Raw genomic sequence first — 14,884 nt, 5'->3', positions numbered from 1 at the left:
AACGTTGCTTCATTTTTTGTTGTTGTTATTGTTCTTGGTAACATTGTAATTCTATACGTTGCAGGAATACCTGAAAAGCTCAGGGGGATTTGGAGCACTTGTGGGTAGATAACAATTCAGTTCAAGACCCAAGCACCACAAGAATAGAACAGAGTAGAATAGAATAGAATAGAATAGAATAGAATAGAATAGAATAGAATAGAATAGAATAGAAAATATGGAATGGAATATGTAATATGTAATATGTAATATGGAACATGGAACAGAAGAGAAGAGAAGAGAAGAGAAGAGAAGAGAAGAGAAGAGAAGAGAAGAGAAGAGAAGAGAGAATTTAAAATAGAACAGAACAGAACAGAATAGAATAGAATATGGAATAGAATAGAACAGAACAGAACAGAACAGAACAGAACAGAACAGAACAGAACAGAACAGAACAGAGTAGAGTAGAGTAGAGTAGAGTAGAGTAGAGTAGAATGGAATATAGAATGGAATATAGAATGGAATATAGAATGGAATGGAATGGAATGGAATGGAATAGAATAGAATAGAATAGAATAGAATAGAATAGAATAGAATAGAATAGAATAGAATAGAATGGAATGGAATGGAATGGAATGGAATGGAACGGAACGGAACGGAACGGAATGGAATGGAATAGAATAGAAAGGGACCTTGGAGGTCTTCTAGTCCAGCCCCTTGTTCAAGCAGGAGAACCTACACCAACTCAGACAAGTGACTGTCTAGTCTCTTCTTAAAAACCTCCAGTGATGGAGCGCCCAAGATTTCAGGTGGCCAGCTGTTCCACTGGTTGATTGTCCTCCCTGTCAGGAAGTTTCTCCTTAATTCCAGGTTGCTTCTCTCTTTGGTCAGTTTCCAACCGTTGTTTCTCGTCCTGCCCTCTGGGGCTCTGGTGAACAACCCTCTTCTTTGGGGCAGCCCTCCGAAATACTGGAATGCTGCTGTCATGTCTCCCCTTCTTCTTCTTTTCTTTAGACTAGCCAAACCCAAGGCCTGCAGACGATTGTTGTATATTCTAGTCTCCAGGCCTTCGACGGGGTGAGTTCCCGTCCTCACCTCAGCTCCTGCCCACCTAGCAGTTGGGAGGCATGCAAATGCAAGTAGATAAATAAGTACCACTTCGGCGGGAGGGTAACAGCAGAGTAAAATCCGCAGGGACTCCACCCTCCCTGTGCTCCTTTGGGGGGGTTGACGAAGGCACCTGGGCCAACCAGGTTTCCCCCGACATTTGGGCTCTTTTCTCTCCTTCCGGTCTTTTCACACCCTCTCTTTTCTCCGACAGGCGTTGAATGTCATCAATATGCCCCTCAACATGTTCGAGAAGTCCGTGGATGACCAGTATATTAATTGCAAACCCCCGAAGGTGCTTCCTCCTGAGAGCTCAAGATATATCCCTGTACCGACAAATTATAAAACAACCTGGCAAAAGGCCAAAAGGCACTGGGCCGAAGTTGGCAGATCTATCACCGACCTCACTCCAATGCAAGGTACTGCAATCGTGGCTTACACCCTTGCTGACAACCTATACAGGGATTTCAACGCTGCTACAAGAGTAGCCGGGAGTTCCCAAGACACTTACAATCAATTTGCCTTCAAGGACTTTTTCTTCCTCCTAACCAAGGGTGTTCAGGCCAGGAAGAAAAAGAACAAATGTTACGAGGTCTTCCGCGGGGTACAAGGGATCCGTTTCAAAGTCAGCAAGGGAAAGCAGGTCCGCTTCGGCCAGTTTACTTCCTCATCTTTGAGCGAACAAGTAGCCAGAGGGTTTGGCCAGGACACCTTCTTCTCCATCAAGACCTGTCACGGAGTGCCCATTGACGACATCTCGTCCTTCAAAGGCGAAAAGGAAGTTCTCATCCCGCCCTACGAGAAGTTTGTCGTGAAGAGCAAAGAAAACGTGTCCCCCATCAGATTGGAATCCAAAGGTGTTTATAGCCGGTTCAACTGTGAGCGCCTGAGAGGTAAGAGGCTGGGAGAGAGGAGAACGTGAGGTTCAGAGGACCCCAGGGAGCAACTCGACCGTATCTGGGGCTGTTGGAGAACCAAGATAATTCCTGATGGACCAAATGTCTAGGGGGATTCTCAATCATCCAGGTCAAGGTTGTTCTTTATGCAACCAGGCTGGGTATTTTTCAGTTTTCTCGTTCTTCTTTTTTAGTGGTATCGAACGAAAGCATTCAGGTCACGGACGACTAAAGGATAAAAATAGAAAATAAATAAACAATATGAATAAGTATATTGTTTTTGTCTCCACAGGTGCAGGTCGCTAAACTCCAACGGGGAGGCCGTTCCTTCTGCGGGGTCTCCTTCTGACCTGGAGCACCCTTGGAAGCCTCGGACCACCCGGCCATCTAGGCAGAAGGTGTCCCTAGGAAGGAGACCAAGTGCGACACGCAAAAAAGCCATTTATTTGGGGAGGGTGCAGTCTTTCTCTTGGGTGCAAGGATCAAGGTTTGGGTACAAGTGATATGGGATGATTGTATCAGAAATCAACAAATCAAGCAATAAAAATCTTTGGTGTGCAACGGAAGCTTTGTTTTGTTACATGGGAGGAAAGACAGACCCACCTCACCGTAGGTTGCATCTGCTCCTTTTCCACCCAGATTTACATCTTTCTGGACAATTTGCAGCTTTAACTGGGGAATTTGGAAGGCAGCCCTATTGTTTGGTTGATGAAAAGGCTAGTTTGGGCCCACTGAAAGAAATGGCTCTGATTCAAAAGAATAAAAATAGTGTAAATGGAATCCACTCCCCAGAATGAAATATTAATCCATGAATGATCTCCCAAAAGAGAAGAAAAGATAATCCTCTTAAGAATAGGTAGGAAACCTCAGCCGTCCTTCCTCCACCAAGACAGCCCATAGACATCATTTAGGGAAACATAGTTTCATTCAAAAGATACAATGTTGCCCATTCATAAAACTGGATTCCCATTCAGAAAATGCTGCCTAACAAAGAAATCTCAGAAAAGATAGGCTGACTACATAAAGGACTGAAACTGATTACGCAGCCCAGGGCCAAATTATAAAAATAAAAACACCTATACTTACATTTCCCTTAGCCCCAAGAAGCAGACACAACATCATACACAATAAAAGGAAAATCTATAACAGCAATTAGAGTATTATGAAAAGAACAGATATTCATACATTGATAAAAAAAAGACTCAGAAACATATAAAAACTCTCTCACCAACAAACACAATTTGCTAGCTGCCCCCCAAGAACAGCGTTGTTGCTGTTATTGGGAAATAAAGGGAACCTCCTTTTCATAAGCAGCTTGCCTTGGGTCTTGATATTCCCTCACCGCTTCTCTCCCAGCATGGGAGAAAGAACGGACCCGAACCGATTCTCTCAACAATTTGGCAACCACAGAGGGACTCCAAAGTTAAGCTGACCAAAGGATCAGGCCCGGGTAAGCCTTCACTTTGCTGATGACAGACCCCTTTTGTCTGTGGGTGGGTTTCCCGGACCTTTCCCATTTGGAGAAAAGGTAGCAAAGGCAATTTTGAGTCTTGTGCTCAATGGCTGCTGGGAAAGGAGGCAAGTACCTTCAAGTTTTGATATTCTACCTCCAGAGAACTGAGGGCAGTGTGTGTGTGTGCATGTGTGTGTGTGAGCAAAAGGGAAAATCCTCTTGTTCCACTGCAGCTGGATCCTGTCCCGGGCCCCACAGCCGATTCTCTGAACAATTGTTTCCTGATCTTCAAATGGAGGGGTAGGTGCCATGCTAAGAGGCTAATAATAAAACCTAAAATTTGATGTAACACCCGTGTTTGATTTCCCACCCAACCTCAGCCCACAAAGAGGAATGGAGCAGCTGTGTGTGAGGGGGGTTGTGTGACTGGAGAGGGCCTCTTGATCCCTGGGAAGGAAGAGATTCAGGATGCAATTCCCATGGGACAAATCAACTCCCGTAGCTATGCCCGGGCCTTGCTTGAACAAGAAGGAGCTTCTGCAATGGGGAAGCCTTTGTCCACTTCAACTGAAAGATGTGACACCCTCCTAAAAGTATCAGTCAGAGCTGGAGGGAGGAGGAGGGCTGTCCTTATTGCTTGGACTTTTTTTCCTCCAACAAAAGCGGGGAAAAGTCGGGTCCTTGGTCCGATACAGCCTTGGACTCTTCATCAGAGTAGCTGTCGAAATTGCCATCCCGAGCTTCAGTCTTGCTTTGCTAGATGCCTGCCTACCTGCCTGCCTGCCTGCCACAGACTATGGGGGGCTGGGTGTGGTGGTGGAAGGAGCTGCCAGGAAGGGGAAAAGCAAAAGTACTCCTCGTGTCTTGCCAAGACGTCGGTTCATCATCCGAACTGCTGAGACCTGTGAGGGGAATACATGGGCTACCAATCTAGCCCGTCAAGGCAGCAATTCCTTTGAATGAAATTGGACGGTAGGGAGATTCAGTACAGCTGTACTGTAACCACTTGGCTTTTAGTAAAAATATTCCTTTCCCTCAGATGGAGTTGAGGGTCTTTCTTTCCTAAGAACCCAAGTCAGGGCAGATATGACAGTAACAGAATCACAGAGTTGGGGAAGCAAGCATACCTTTCCTCCATGGCTCGCTTTCCTCAGAAGGAGCCCCGTGGAGGGGAGCAGAATTAAAGAACTACAGAATAACCAAGTTGGAAGGGACCTTGGAGCTCTTCTCGTCCCACCCCCTGCTCAAACAGGAGACCCTTACAAAATTATAGAATTGGAAGGGACCTTGGAGGTCTTCTAGTCCCACCCCTTGCTCAAGCAGGAGACCGTATACCATTCTGGAAAAATGACTGTCTGATCTTTTCTTCAAGAACTCCAGTGGTGGAGCGCCTACAATTTCTCGTGGCAAGCTGTTCCACTGGCTAATTGTTCTCACTGTCAGGAAGTTTCTCCTTAGTTCCGGGTTGCTTCTCTCTTTGACCAGCCTCTACATGTTACTTGTTCTCTTGCCTTCAGGAGCTTTGGAGAATAAGTTGTCCTCCCTAGGATAGCCCCCAAAGTACTGCAAGATTGCTATCATGTCACCCTTCAGACAGCCATTTTTTCTGAACAGTACAGGGACTCCTGTCTGAAAAAGGGGTTGGACCAGAAGACCTCCAAGCTCCCTTCCCACTTGTGTTATTCTGTTACTCTGTAATTCTGTAATTCTGTTACTCTTTCTATTATTCGGTAATTCTATTCTATTCTATTCTATTCTATTCTATTCTATTCTATTCTATTCTATTCTATTCTATTCTATTCTATTCTATTCTATTCTATTCTATTCTGCCTTCTCTCTCTCTCTCTCTCTCTCTCTCTCAGAGAGAGAGAGAGAGAGAGAGAGAGATACACACACACACGCACACACACACACACACATACACACCTCTCACTTCCCTGGGTGTAGAATATCAGAATTTGGAGGTAAATACCTCCTTTCCCAGTGGCTGTTGAGCGCAAGACTCAAAACTCCCTTTACTCCCTTTTCTCCAAATGGGCAAGGTGGGGAAAACCCACCCGCAGAGAAAAGGGATCTGTCGCCAGCATAGTGAAGGCTTTCCCGGGCCAGATTGATCAGATTAGCTTTGGAGTCCCTTTGTGGTCGCCAAATTGTCAAGCTAATCCGCTCAGGTCTGTTCTTTCTCCAAAACCGGGAGAACAGCAGTAAGTGAAAATCAAGACCCAAGGAAAGCTGCTTATGAAAAGGAGGTTCTGTTTAATTTCCCAATAACAGCAACAAGGGTGTTCTTGGGGAAAGCTACCAAATTGGGTTTGTTAGTGAGTTTTTATATGTTTCTGTGTTTTCCATTATCGCTATGTGAATATGTGTTCTTTCAGTGTTCTTTGGGCTGTACACAATACTCTAATTGCTGTTATAGGTTTTCCTGCTGTTGTGTATGATGTTGTGGCTGCTTTTTGGGGCTAAGAGAAATGTAATTATAGGTGTTTTTATTTTTCTAATTTGGCCCTAGGCTGCGTAATCAGTTCCGGTCCTTTATATAGTTGGCCCGGGAAATATTTTATTCTGGGGAGTGGGTACTGTTTACACTATTTCCCCCTTTTGAGTCAGAGTCATTTCTTTCAATGGGCCCAAACTAGCCTTTTCATCAACCAAACAATAGGGCTGCCTTCTGAACTCCCCGATTAAAACTGCAAAGTGTCCAGAAAGACGCAAACCTGGGTAGGAAATGCAATTTACAGTGAGTGTGTGTGTGTGTGTGTCTTTTCTCCCATGTAACAAAACAAAGCTTTCATTGCACACCAAAGACTTTTATTGCTTGATTTGTTGATTTCTGATACAATCATCCCATATCACATATACCCAATCCCTGATCCTTGCACCCTAGAGAAAGACTGCACCCTCCCCGAATAAACGGCTTTTTTTTGAGTTGCCTGAAATTCTTGTGCATGTCAGGAGGGCAAAAAAGCTACTTTGCAAAGGTATTTTGCACGTCATGCTTGGTCTTCTTCCTAGAGATGCCTTCTCCCTTGATGGCCAGGTTTTCTGAGGCTTCCTAGAGACCCAAGGGTGCTCCAGGTCAGAAGGAGACCATGCAGAAGGAACGGCCTCCCCATTGGAGTTTAGTGACCTGCAGGTGTAAAGAGAAAAAGGGGGCAAAAGGTGGAAAGGTTAATGAGGCAGTGAGTGAAATCATCTCTTCCATTTGTTTTCTATTTCAGACAAATGGTTGTCCATTATTATTATTTTTTTCTTTGAAGATCTCCAGTGTTGGAGCACCCACAACCTCTGGAGGCATGCTGATCCAGTGATTAATTGTTCTTCTGTCCTTTGCTGAGATGCCTCCTCCATGACCTGAATGCTTTCATCAGCATATAGCAAGGCAGATGGAAGTGAAAGTCAGTTCATTCCCCAGAAATGAAAATGTGGCAGCTCCAGCAACCATCTGTTTTCTTCAGAATAGAAAATTGTGTGTGGAGATGTGTGTGTGTTTGTGTGTGTGTGCACGCGTGCGCATGCGCACACCCATGTATGTATGAGTGTATGTGTGAGAGAGAGAAGGAGGGAGGCAGAGGGAGGGAAGGAAGGAAGAAGGGGGAGAGAGGGGGAGGCAGAGAAAGGCAGAGAGAGAGGGACACAGAGAGGGAATGAGGGAGAGAGAGGGAGGGAGGGAGGGAGGGAGGGAGGAAGAGAGAGGCAGAGATGGAGGAAGACAGAGAGACCAAAGGAGAGTGGGAGGAAGAGACAGAGAGTGGGGGAAGTATGAGAGGGAGACAGAGAGGGAGGGAGAGAGAGCAGGAGGGAGGGAGTCTCTCCATCTCCCTCCCTCCCTCTCTCTGTCCCCCCTCTCTCTTACTAATTCCCTCTCTTCCTCCCTCCCTCTTTCCCCTCTGTCCCTCCCTCCTTCCCTCTCTTGGTCTCTCTCCTTCTCCTCTTCTCTCTCTCGGTTTCTCTGTCTTCCTCCATCTCTGCCTCTCTTTCTCTCTCTCCCTCCCTTCCCATCTCCCTCCATCTCCCTCATTCTCTCTGCCTCCCTCTCCCTCCCTCCCTTTGCCCCTCCTCTCTCTCTGTCTCTCAACCACACACACACACACACACAATTGTTTTGTTTTTCCCCAAAAGGCAACTAGACTTTCTCGGTGTTTCCTCTGAAACTGAAATCTTGGACAAGAACAGAAACGTTCTCAAAGAAAACACCAAGAAGGTCCAGTTGCCTTTTGGGGGGAAAACAAAGCAATACCTTTGGGGACAACCGTGACCTGGAGGATGGAGCGTCTCCGAAGACATTGGGTCCAGGTGGAACTGTTTTGGTTCTCCAGAAGGCCCAGAGAGGGCCAAGAAACTCCCCGGGATCCCTGAACGTCGGCTTCTCCCTTCGTCCAGCCTCTTACCTTTCAGATTGTCACAGTTGAAGCGGCTGAAAAATCCCTGGGACACCAGCCTGATGAAGACCCCCTTGAGGGTCTTATTGTGACTGATCACGGTGAACTTCTCGTAGGGCGGGATGATGACTTCCTGTTGGTACGGGCGCAAGGAGATCGGGGAAATGGACACGCCGTAGCAGGTCTTGATGGAGAAGAAGGTGTCCTCGCCGAAACCTTGGGCTATTTTTTTGATCTTCGACGAGGAGGCAAACTGTCCGAAGCGGACCTCCTTGCTGGGGAGGGTGAAGCAGACACCTTTGATCCCGCGGAAGACCTCGTAGCAGGCAGGCTTTTTCTTCTTGGCCTGAAGAGCCCGGTTGAAGACGAAATAGAAGTCCTTGAAGGCAAAGTGCTGGTAAGCGTACTTGGATTTCCCGCCCTCGCGTACGGCGGCGTTGAAGTCACTGTACAGGCTGTCTCCGATGGTGTAGGCCATGATCGCCGTGCCATACAGGGGATTGAGCTTGCCGAGCTTTGGGCCGAGTTTGGCCAAGAGGTCTTTGGCTTTGTTCCAGGTCGCAAAATACTTTTTCGGCAGGGGAATGTATCCTGGAACCTTCAGCTTTTCCTCTATCTTGGAGTGGCAGTTATAATACGGGTCATCCAGAGAATTCATGGACATGTCGAGGGGTATCTCTTTGACACATGACACCTGTCCGAAACAAGAGAAGGCGGGGAAGGACATGAAGGAGAGAAAAGAGCCCTGTCCATCAAAATGGCCCTGTCCATCAAATGCCCCTTTTAGGGAGAAATATTGGGTCCTGAACTTACAAAAGAGAAGCAGTGTGATGTACGCAGTACAGTGTAATGAGACATGTACAGATCTCTACAGCGGGAAAACAAAACAACCACTTCACTAACACATGGCACGATATAGGAGAACAAATCCATCAGCAGCCCACCTGCCTTTGAAAGACAATGGCCGCTCTTTCAAAGACAGAAAAGTCCACATCCTGGTTTGAAAGAGGGGTCCAAGAGTCCATCTACATTAAGGCTGGGCAACCCCCTCTCAACAGAGGGGGAGTGTCAGGAAGTGTGTAGTGGGGTGCCCCAGGGCTCTGTCCTGGGCCCTGTGCTCTTCAACATCTTCATCAACGATCTGGACGAGGGGATAGATGGGGAACTCTTCAAATTGGCAGATGACGCCAAGCTGGCAGGAATAGCCAACACTCCAGAAGACAGGCTTAGGATACAGGAGGACCTGGACAGACTGGAACACTTGGCGCTATCTAATGAAAGCGGTGAATAATAAAAAAAAGTTGGAAGGGACCTTGGAGATCATCTAGTCCAACCCCCTGCTCAGGCAGGAAACCCTTAACCATTTCGGACAAATGGCTGTCCAGTCTCTTCTTCAAAACGTCCAGTGTTGGAGCGTTCACCGCTTCTGGAGGCAGGTTGTTCCACTGGTTAATTGGTTAATTATGACTGATAAGAATTGTTTGAATATTAAGGAGTAATTAAGCTTAAATAAGAATGATGAAAATAGGTTATATGGTGAACTAATCTGATGATTTTTATGAAAACAACACAAGTTGATAAGGAAAAAACGTCATATATGGACGTTGTCATTATTTGCACAAATGTGAAAGAAAATGTTTATATTTAACCATTTTTACATTGAAAATATTAACAATTATATTTGTCTAAGGTTGAAGAAGGAGAATACTATTGGGAGAAGCAGAGAGCAAAAAAATATACTATTCATTAATATACTAATTAGGGAAGTACAAAAATTAATTATTATCGACTGTTAATTAGCTACCATCAATTGTTTTATGGGGGTGGGTTCAAAATTTACGGAACGAAGACAACATGCTGTACACTGGGCACTAAGGATTGTTATTGTAAAAAAAAAAGTCAATAAAACATTTCTAAAGAAAAAAAGAAAAAGAACTGAAGAAGCTTCTTGGATGAGAAGCGAGATGTCTTCAAGGAAAAATAAAGCCCAGTTGTCCTTTGAAAAAAAAAAACACCTTTGGGACGATCCCCAAAAGGTTTGCCTGGATTAACTTATCTTCTCTCCTAGAGGTGGGGAGGAGAAGGAAGGGAGAAAACCCCAAAACGGGGGACATTGTGGCCTAGTTTAGATGGCCTCACAAAGGCCCACCTTCTCCCCCTTTTTTTTAAGACACAACCAAGATCTTTGCCACCTGCCACCATACGCTTGCTTGTGTGCTTCGTTTCTGTGTGGTGAAAATGTGTGCTGTGAACTCTGGGGGAGGGTGGATGCCGGGGGCCAAGCTTGGGGGAAACCAAATCTAGCAACTGTATCTCCCCGAGATGCCGTTTCAAGGTCATCCCAGCAGGGAGAAGAATGGAGCTGCCTACCAAGCTGGGCTTGAGAAGTGACCGTTCGGAAAACAGCTCGCTGAAAATTCGTCGGTCATTGGGGCGGGGAGGTGTCAGCGAGGGGAAGCAATTGGGGAAGAAAAAGTTGAAGGTGGGGATTGGGGCACGCGATTCTCCGTTCTGGCTTTACCCCACTGCAGTGCCCTTGACTTCTATTAAAAGCACACCTCCGTCAACAAATGGAGCCGAGGATCGTTTCAACGTAAGTGGCTTAAGTGTTTGGCAAGTCTGAAAAACTTAGCAGCGGGAAGTGACAGTCGAGTAGGGAGGGGAGGGCATGCCGCCTGCCTGTCTGGCAACCCCTCCCCATTCAAGGAGGTGGACACTCCTGCTGTTGTAGCTGCTCCGTTTGTACCTGCAAAGGTCCGGTGAAGAATCCGATCAGACACAACAGCGGGACCATCTGGATGGGAGGGGTCTTCATGGTGACTCCTGAGGAAAGAAAAATGAGGAGGAGCCCCAGTTGTGTGTAAACCCCACTCAGGATGTTAACAAAACATCGATCGGTTTAAGTCCTACCAATAAAGGAGAATCTGTCGCTCAGGGTTGAAATGAGGGGGTCCTGGGGACTCTCTGAGCTGGGTGGGTTCCTTGAAGACCTTTCGTGACCCAAACTAGGGGACATCATCAGTGATAGAAGGGAGGGGCATCCTCCTCCTCCTCCTCCTCCTCCTCCTGCTCTTCCCTTTCTTCTTCACAAACCCCAGACTCTTCTAGCACTGATGAAGTTGTCTACTTGGCTCATGAAATGTCTGCAAGAAAATCACCCAGCTCAGAGAGCACCAAGCCCCTCCTCCTCTTCCTCCCCCTCCCTCCCTCCTCCCCCTCCTCTTCTCCCTCCCTCCCTCCTCCTCCTCCCCTCCTCCACCTCCTCTTCCTCTTCCTCCTCCTCCTCCGCCACAAACCCCATTCCCTCCTAGCACTGATGATGTTCCCTAGTTGGGTCATGAAATGTCTGCAAGGAAACCACCCAGATCAGAGAGCCACAAGCCCCTCCTCTTCCTCCCCCTCCCTCCTCCTCCTCCCTCCCTCCCTCCTCCTCCTCCTCCTCCACAAATCCCCTCCCTTCTTCCCTCCCTAGTTATAAAGTTATAACTAGAAGCGAGCACCAGTTTGCTAAAAACAGATCAGGCCCAACCGATCTTATTTCATTCTTTGACAAAGTGACTAAATGAGTAGGCCAGCGAAATGCTGTGGATGTGGTATATTGCATTGAGTTCGTTGAGACTTTGGGGAAAGTGCCAAGAAGAGCAACTAAGATGATCAAAGGCCTGGAGACTAAAAGAGATGAAGAAGCGTCGCAGGATTTGGGATTGGATAGTCCAAAGAAAAGAAGGAACAGGGGAGACATGATAGCAGCATTCCAGTATTTGAGGGGCTCCTAGAAAAAAAAGGGGACCCACTTATTTCCCAAAGCCCCTGAAAGCAGGACAGGAAGCAATGGATGGAAACTCCTCAAGGAGAGAAGCAACCTGGAATTAAGGAGAAGCGTCCCAACAGGGAGGACAATTAACCCGTGGAACAACTTGCCACCAGAGGTTGTGGGTGCTTCATTACTGAAGGGTTTTAAGAAGAGATTGGAGAGCCACCTGCCTGAAATGGTACAGGGTCTCCTCTTTGAGCAGGGGGTTGGACTAGAAGACCTCCAAGGTCCCTTCCAATGCTGTCATTCCATGATTCTGTAAAGGTCTTCTGCTTGAGCAGGGGGGGTCAGACTACAAGACCTCCAGGGTTCCTCCCAACTCCATGATTCTGTAATTCTTTAATTCTGCTCCCCTTTTATTATATTTACATGGTACCCAAAAGCCAAGCTCTTATCATTAACAGTCACTCCCAGCACTAAAAGTGGGTGGGTCAGTCACTTTATATTCCCTGTTTTCTTACTGGGAACATCTAAGGAAGCTCCAGCGATTGGAAGGGACCGTGGAGATCTTCTCGTCCAACCCCCTGTTCAAGCAGGAGACCCTTACAGAATGATAGTATCACAGAGTTGGAAGGGACCGTGGAGATCTTCTCGTCCAACCCCCTGCTCAAGCAGGAGACCCTTACACAATGAGAATGACAGAGTTGGAAGAGATCATGGAGATCTTCTAGTCCAACCGCTGCTCAAGCAGGAAACCCTTACAGAATGATAGAATGACAGAGTTAAAAGGGACCGTGGAGGTCTTCTAGTCCAATCCCTACTCAAACAGGAGATTCTTATAGAATCATAAGAGTTGGACCTTGGAGGTCTTCTAGTCCAACCCCCTACTCAAGCAGGAGACCCTTACAGAATGATGGAATCACAGAGTTGGAAGGGACTGTGGAGGTCTTCTCGTCCAACCCCCGCTCAAGCAGGAGACCCTTACACAATGATAGAATGACAGAGTTAAAAGGGACCATGGAGGCCTTCTAGTCCAGCCCCCTGCTCAAGCAGGAGACCCTTACAGAATTTATTTATTATTTATTTATTAATTTAATTTATATACCGCCCTTCTCCCGAAGGACTCAGGGCGGTGCACAGCATTTTTAAAACAAATAACAATAAAATACCAGAATGATAGAATCACAGAGTTGGAAGGGACTGTGGAGATCTTCTCGTCCAACCCCCTGCTCAAGCAGGAGACCCTTTGAGTTTTGGTCCCCACAATACAAAAAAGACGTTGAGACTTTGGGAAAAGTGCCAAGAAGAGCAACTAAGATGATTGAAGGCCTGGAGACTAAAAGAGATGAAGAAGCATCGCAGGATTAGGATTTGGCTCGTCCAAAGAAAAGAAGGAAGAGGGGAGACATGGTAGCAGCGTTCCAGTATCTGAGGGGCTCCTAGAAGGAAAAGGGGACCCACTTATTCTCCAAAGTCCCTGAAAGCAGGACAGGAAGCAATGGATGGAAACTCCTCAAGGAGAGAAGCAACCTGGAATTAAGGAGAAACTTCCAAAAAGGGAGGACAATTAACCCATGGAAAAGCTTGCCACCAGAGGTTGTGGGTGCTTCATTACTGAAGGTTTTAAAGAAGAGATTGGAGAGCCACCTGCCTGAAATGGTACAGGGTCTCCTCTTTGAGCAGGGGGTTTATTATTTATTTATTTATTATTTAAATTTATATACTGCCCTATCTCCCTTATGGGACTCAGGGCGGTGAACAGGCGATAATAAAAATCACAATAAATATTAAATAAAAAGCCTGCTCTAAAATACCCCATATAAAAGCCCCTACCAAAACACAATCAAAACTACGCCAGGCTGTCCGCATGGAATAGATGGGTTTTCAAGGCTCGGCGGAAGAGGCGCAGGTCCGTAGTTGTACGTAGTTCGGGGGGGTAGGTCATTCCAGAGGGCAGGAGCTGCCACAGAGAAGGCTCTCCCCCTGGGGGTCGCCAGCCGGCATTGACTGGCCGACGGCACCCTAAGGAGGCCCTCTCTGTGGGAGCGGACTGGTCGAAGGGAGATATTTGGTAGGAGGCAGTCTTGCAAATACCTAGGTCAGTGATGGCGAACCTTTTAGAGACTGAGTGCCCAAACTGCAACCCAAAACACACTTATTTATCACCGGGTGCCAGGTGGGCATGGCCCACTGGGTGGGCGTGGCTGTGGTGGTCATGGGAGATTGGGTGGGTGTGGCCAAGTTGGGCGTGATCACCTCGATGTTGCTCGTGGGAGGGACGCCTGTGGGGGCTGGGCAGGGTTGGGGGAGATCCAGGGGGTCTCTGGCAGGTGAGGCGATGGGCAGGAGGCTCGTCCTGCTGGGTGAGTCGAGGCAAGACAAGGCAGGGCGGGAGTGCCATTGTCACAGGGCAAGGTGAGGCCGGGGCGGCTGCTGCCTGACACCATCAGCCCCTGCACACAGAGGCCAGTGAGCGCATTGGTGCTGTGATGCATCCGGCCATGTGGGACCTCGGCGAGTTAGTGGGTGGCTAAAGAGGGACGGTTGCTATCTCCGGGGCATGATGCGCGTGCCCACAGAGAGGGCTCTGAGTGCCACCTCTGGCACGCGTGCCATAGGTTCGCCACCACTGACCTAGGTCCATTCCCATGGAGCGCTTTAAAAGTTGTTACTAACACCTTGAAGCGGACCCGGAAGGCCACCGGCAGCCAGTGCAGCTCGCGCAGGAGAGGTGTTACATGGGAGTATCTAGAGGCCCCCAAAATCCCCCGTGCAGCCGCATTCTGAACTAGCTGGAGCCTCCAGGTGCACCTCAAGGGGAGCCCCATGTAGAGAGCGTTGCAATAGTCCAGGCGGGAAACAACGAGGGCTTGAGTGACTGTGCGTAGGGCATCCCGATCCAGAAAGGGGCGCAACTGGCATATCAGGCGAGCCTGATGAAAAGCCCCCCTGGCCACGGCCATCACATGATCGTCTAAAGACAGCCAAGCATCCAGGAGGACGCCCAGGTTGCGGGCCCTCTCTGTGGGAGCTAATGACTCGCCCCCAATAGCCAGAGATGGAGCCAACTGGCTATGACGTGACGCCAGAAACCACAGCCACTCGGTCTTGGATGGGTTGAGTCGAAGCCTGTTCCTCCCCATCCAGACTCGCATGGCCTCCAGGCACCGGGACATCACTTCCGCGGCATCGTTGGGGTGGTCCGGGGTGGAGATGTACAGCTGGGTGTCATCTGCATACTGATGAAACTCCACCCCGAAACCACGGATGATCTCACCCAGTGGCTTCATATAAATGTTGAACAGGAGAGGCG

General features: G+C 47.8%; 2 protein-coding genes across 2 annotated transcripts in view; one reads left to right on the top strand and one right to left on the bottom strand.

The window, feature by feature from the left end:
• LOC107300174 (NAD(P)(+)--arginine ADP-ribosyltransferase 2-like) overlaps positions 1–2,214 on the top strand; it is a 4,349-nt gene extending 2,135 nt beyond the window's left edge. Inside the window, exons 2-4 of the mRNA XM_015829514.1 lie at positions 994–1,056; positions 1,301–1,979; positions 2,177–2,214. Coding sequence (XP_015685000.1) covers positions 994–1,056; positions 1,301–1,979; positions 2,177–2,214 — 780 coding nt within the window. The remainder of the gene's footprint in view (positions 1–993; positions 1,057–1,300; positions 1,980–2,176) is intronic.
• A 5,347-nt stretch (positions 2,215–7,561) lies between these two features.
• Positions 7,562–8,481, bottom strand: LOC107300173 (NAD(P)(+)--arginine ADP-ribosyltransferase 2-like). Its single transcript, XM_015829513.1, has 2 exons — positions 7,827–8,481; positions 7,562–7,596 (listed from the first exon to the last, which is right to left on the bottom strand). The coding sequence occupies exons 1-2, from the start codon at positions 8,479–8,481 to the stop codon at positions 7,562–7,564; spliced, it is 690 nt and encodes a 229-aa protein (XP_015684999.1).
• Positions 8,482–14,884: the final 6,403 nt, after the last annotated feature.

This window comes from Protobothrops mucrosquamatus, unplaced genomic scaffold, assembly GCF_001527695.2.
Source record: "Protobothrops mucrosquamatus isolate PMUCROS unplaced genomic scaffold, P.Mucros_1.0 scaffold6308, whole genome shotgun sequence".
NCBI lineage: Eukaryota > Metazoa > Chordata > Lepidosauria > Squamata > Viperidae > Protobothrops > Protobothrops mucrosquamatus.
The sequence above is the reverse complement of the archived record's forward strand: the minus strand, read 5'-3'. Positions and strand labels throughout refer to the sequence as shown.

What these genes read in the sequence shown, in the direction of transcription:
- LOC107300173 (XM_015829513.1), bottom strand. Translation starts at nt 8,481, where the DNA reads ATGTCCATGAATTCTCTGGATGACCCGTATTATAACTGCCACTCCAAG. An exon ending in CAACTGTGACAATCTGAAAG is followed by an intron (nt 7,597 to 7,826) that starts GTAAGAGGCTGG and finishes TTCTTGTCCAAG; the next exon opens with ATTTCAGTTTCAGAGGAAAC.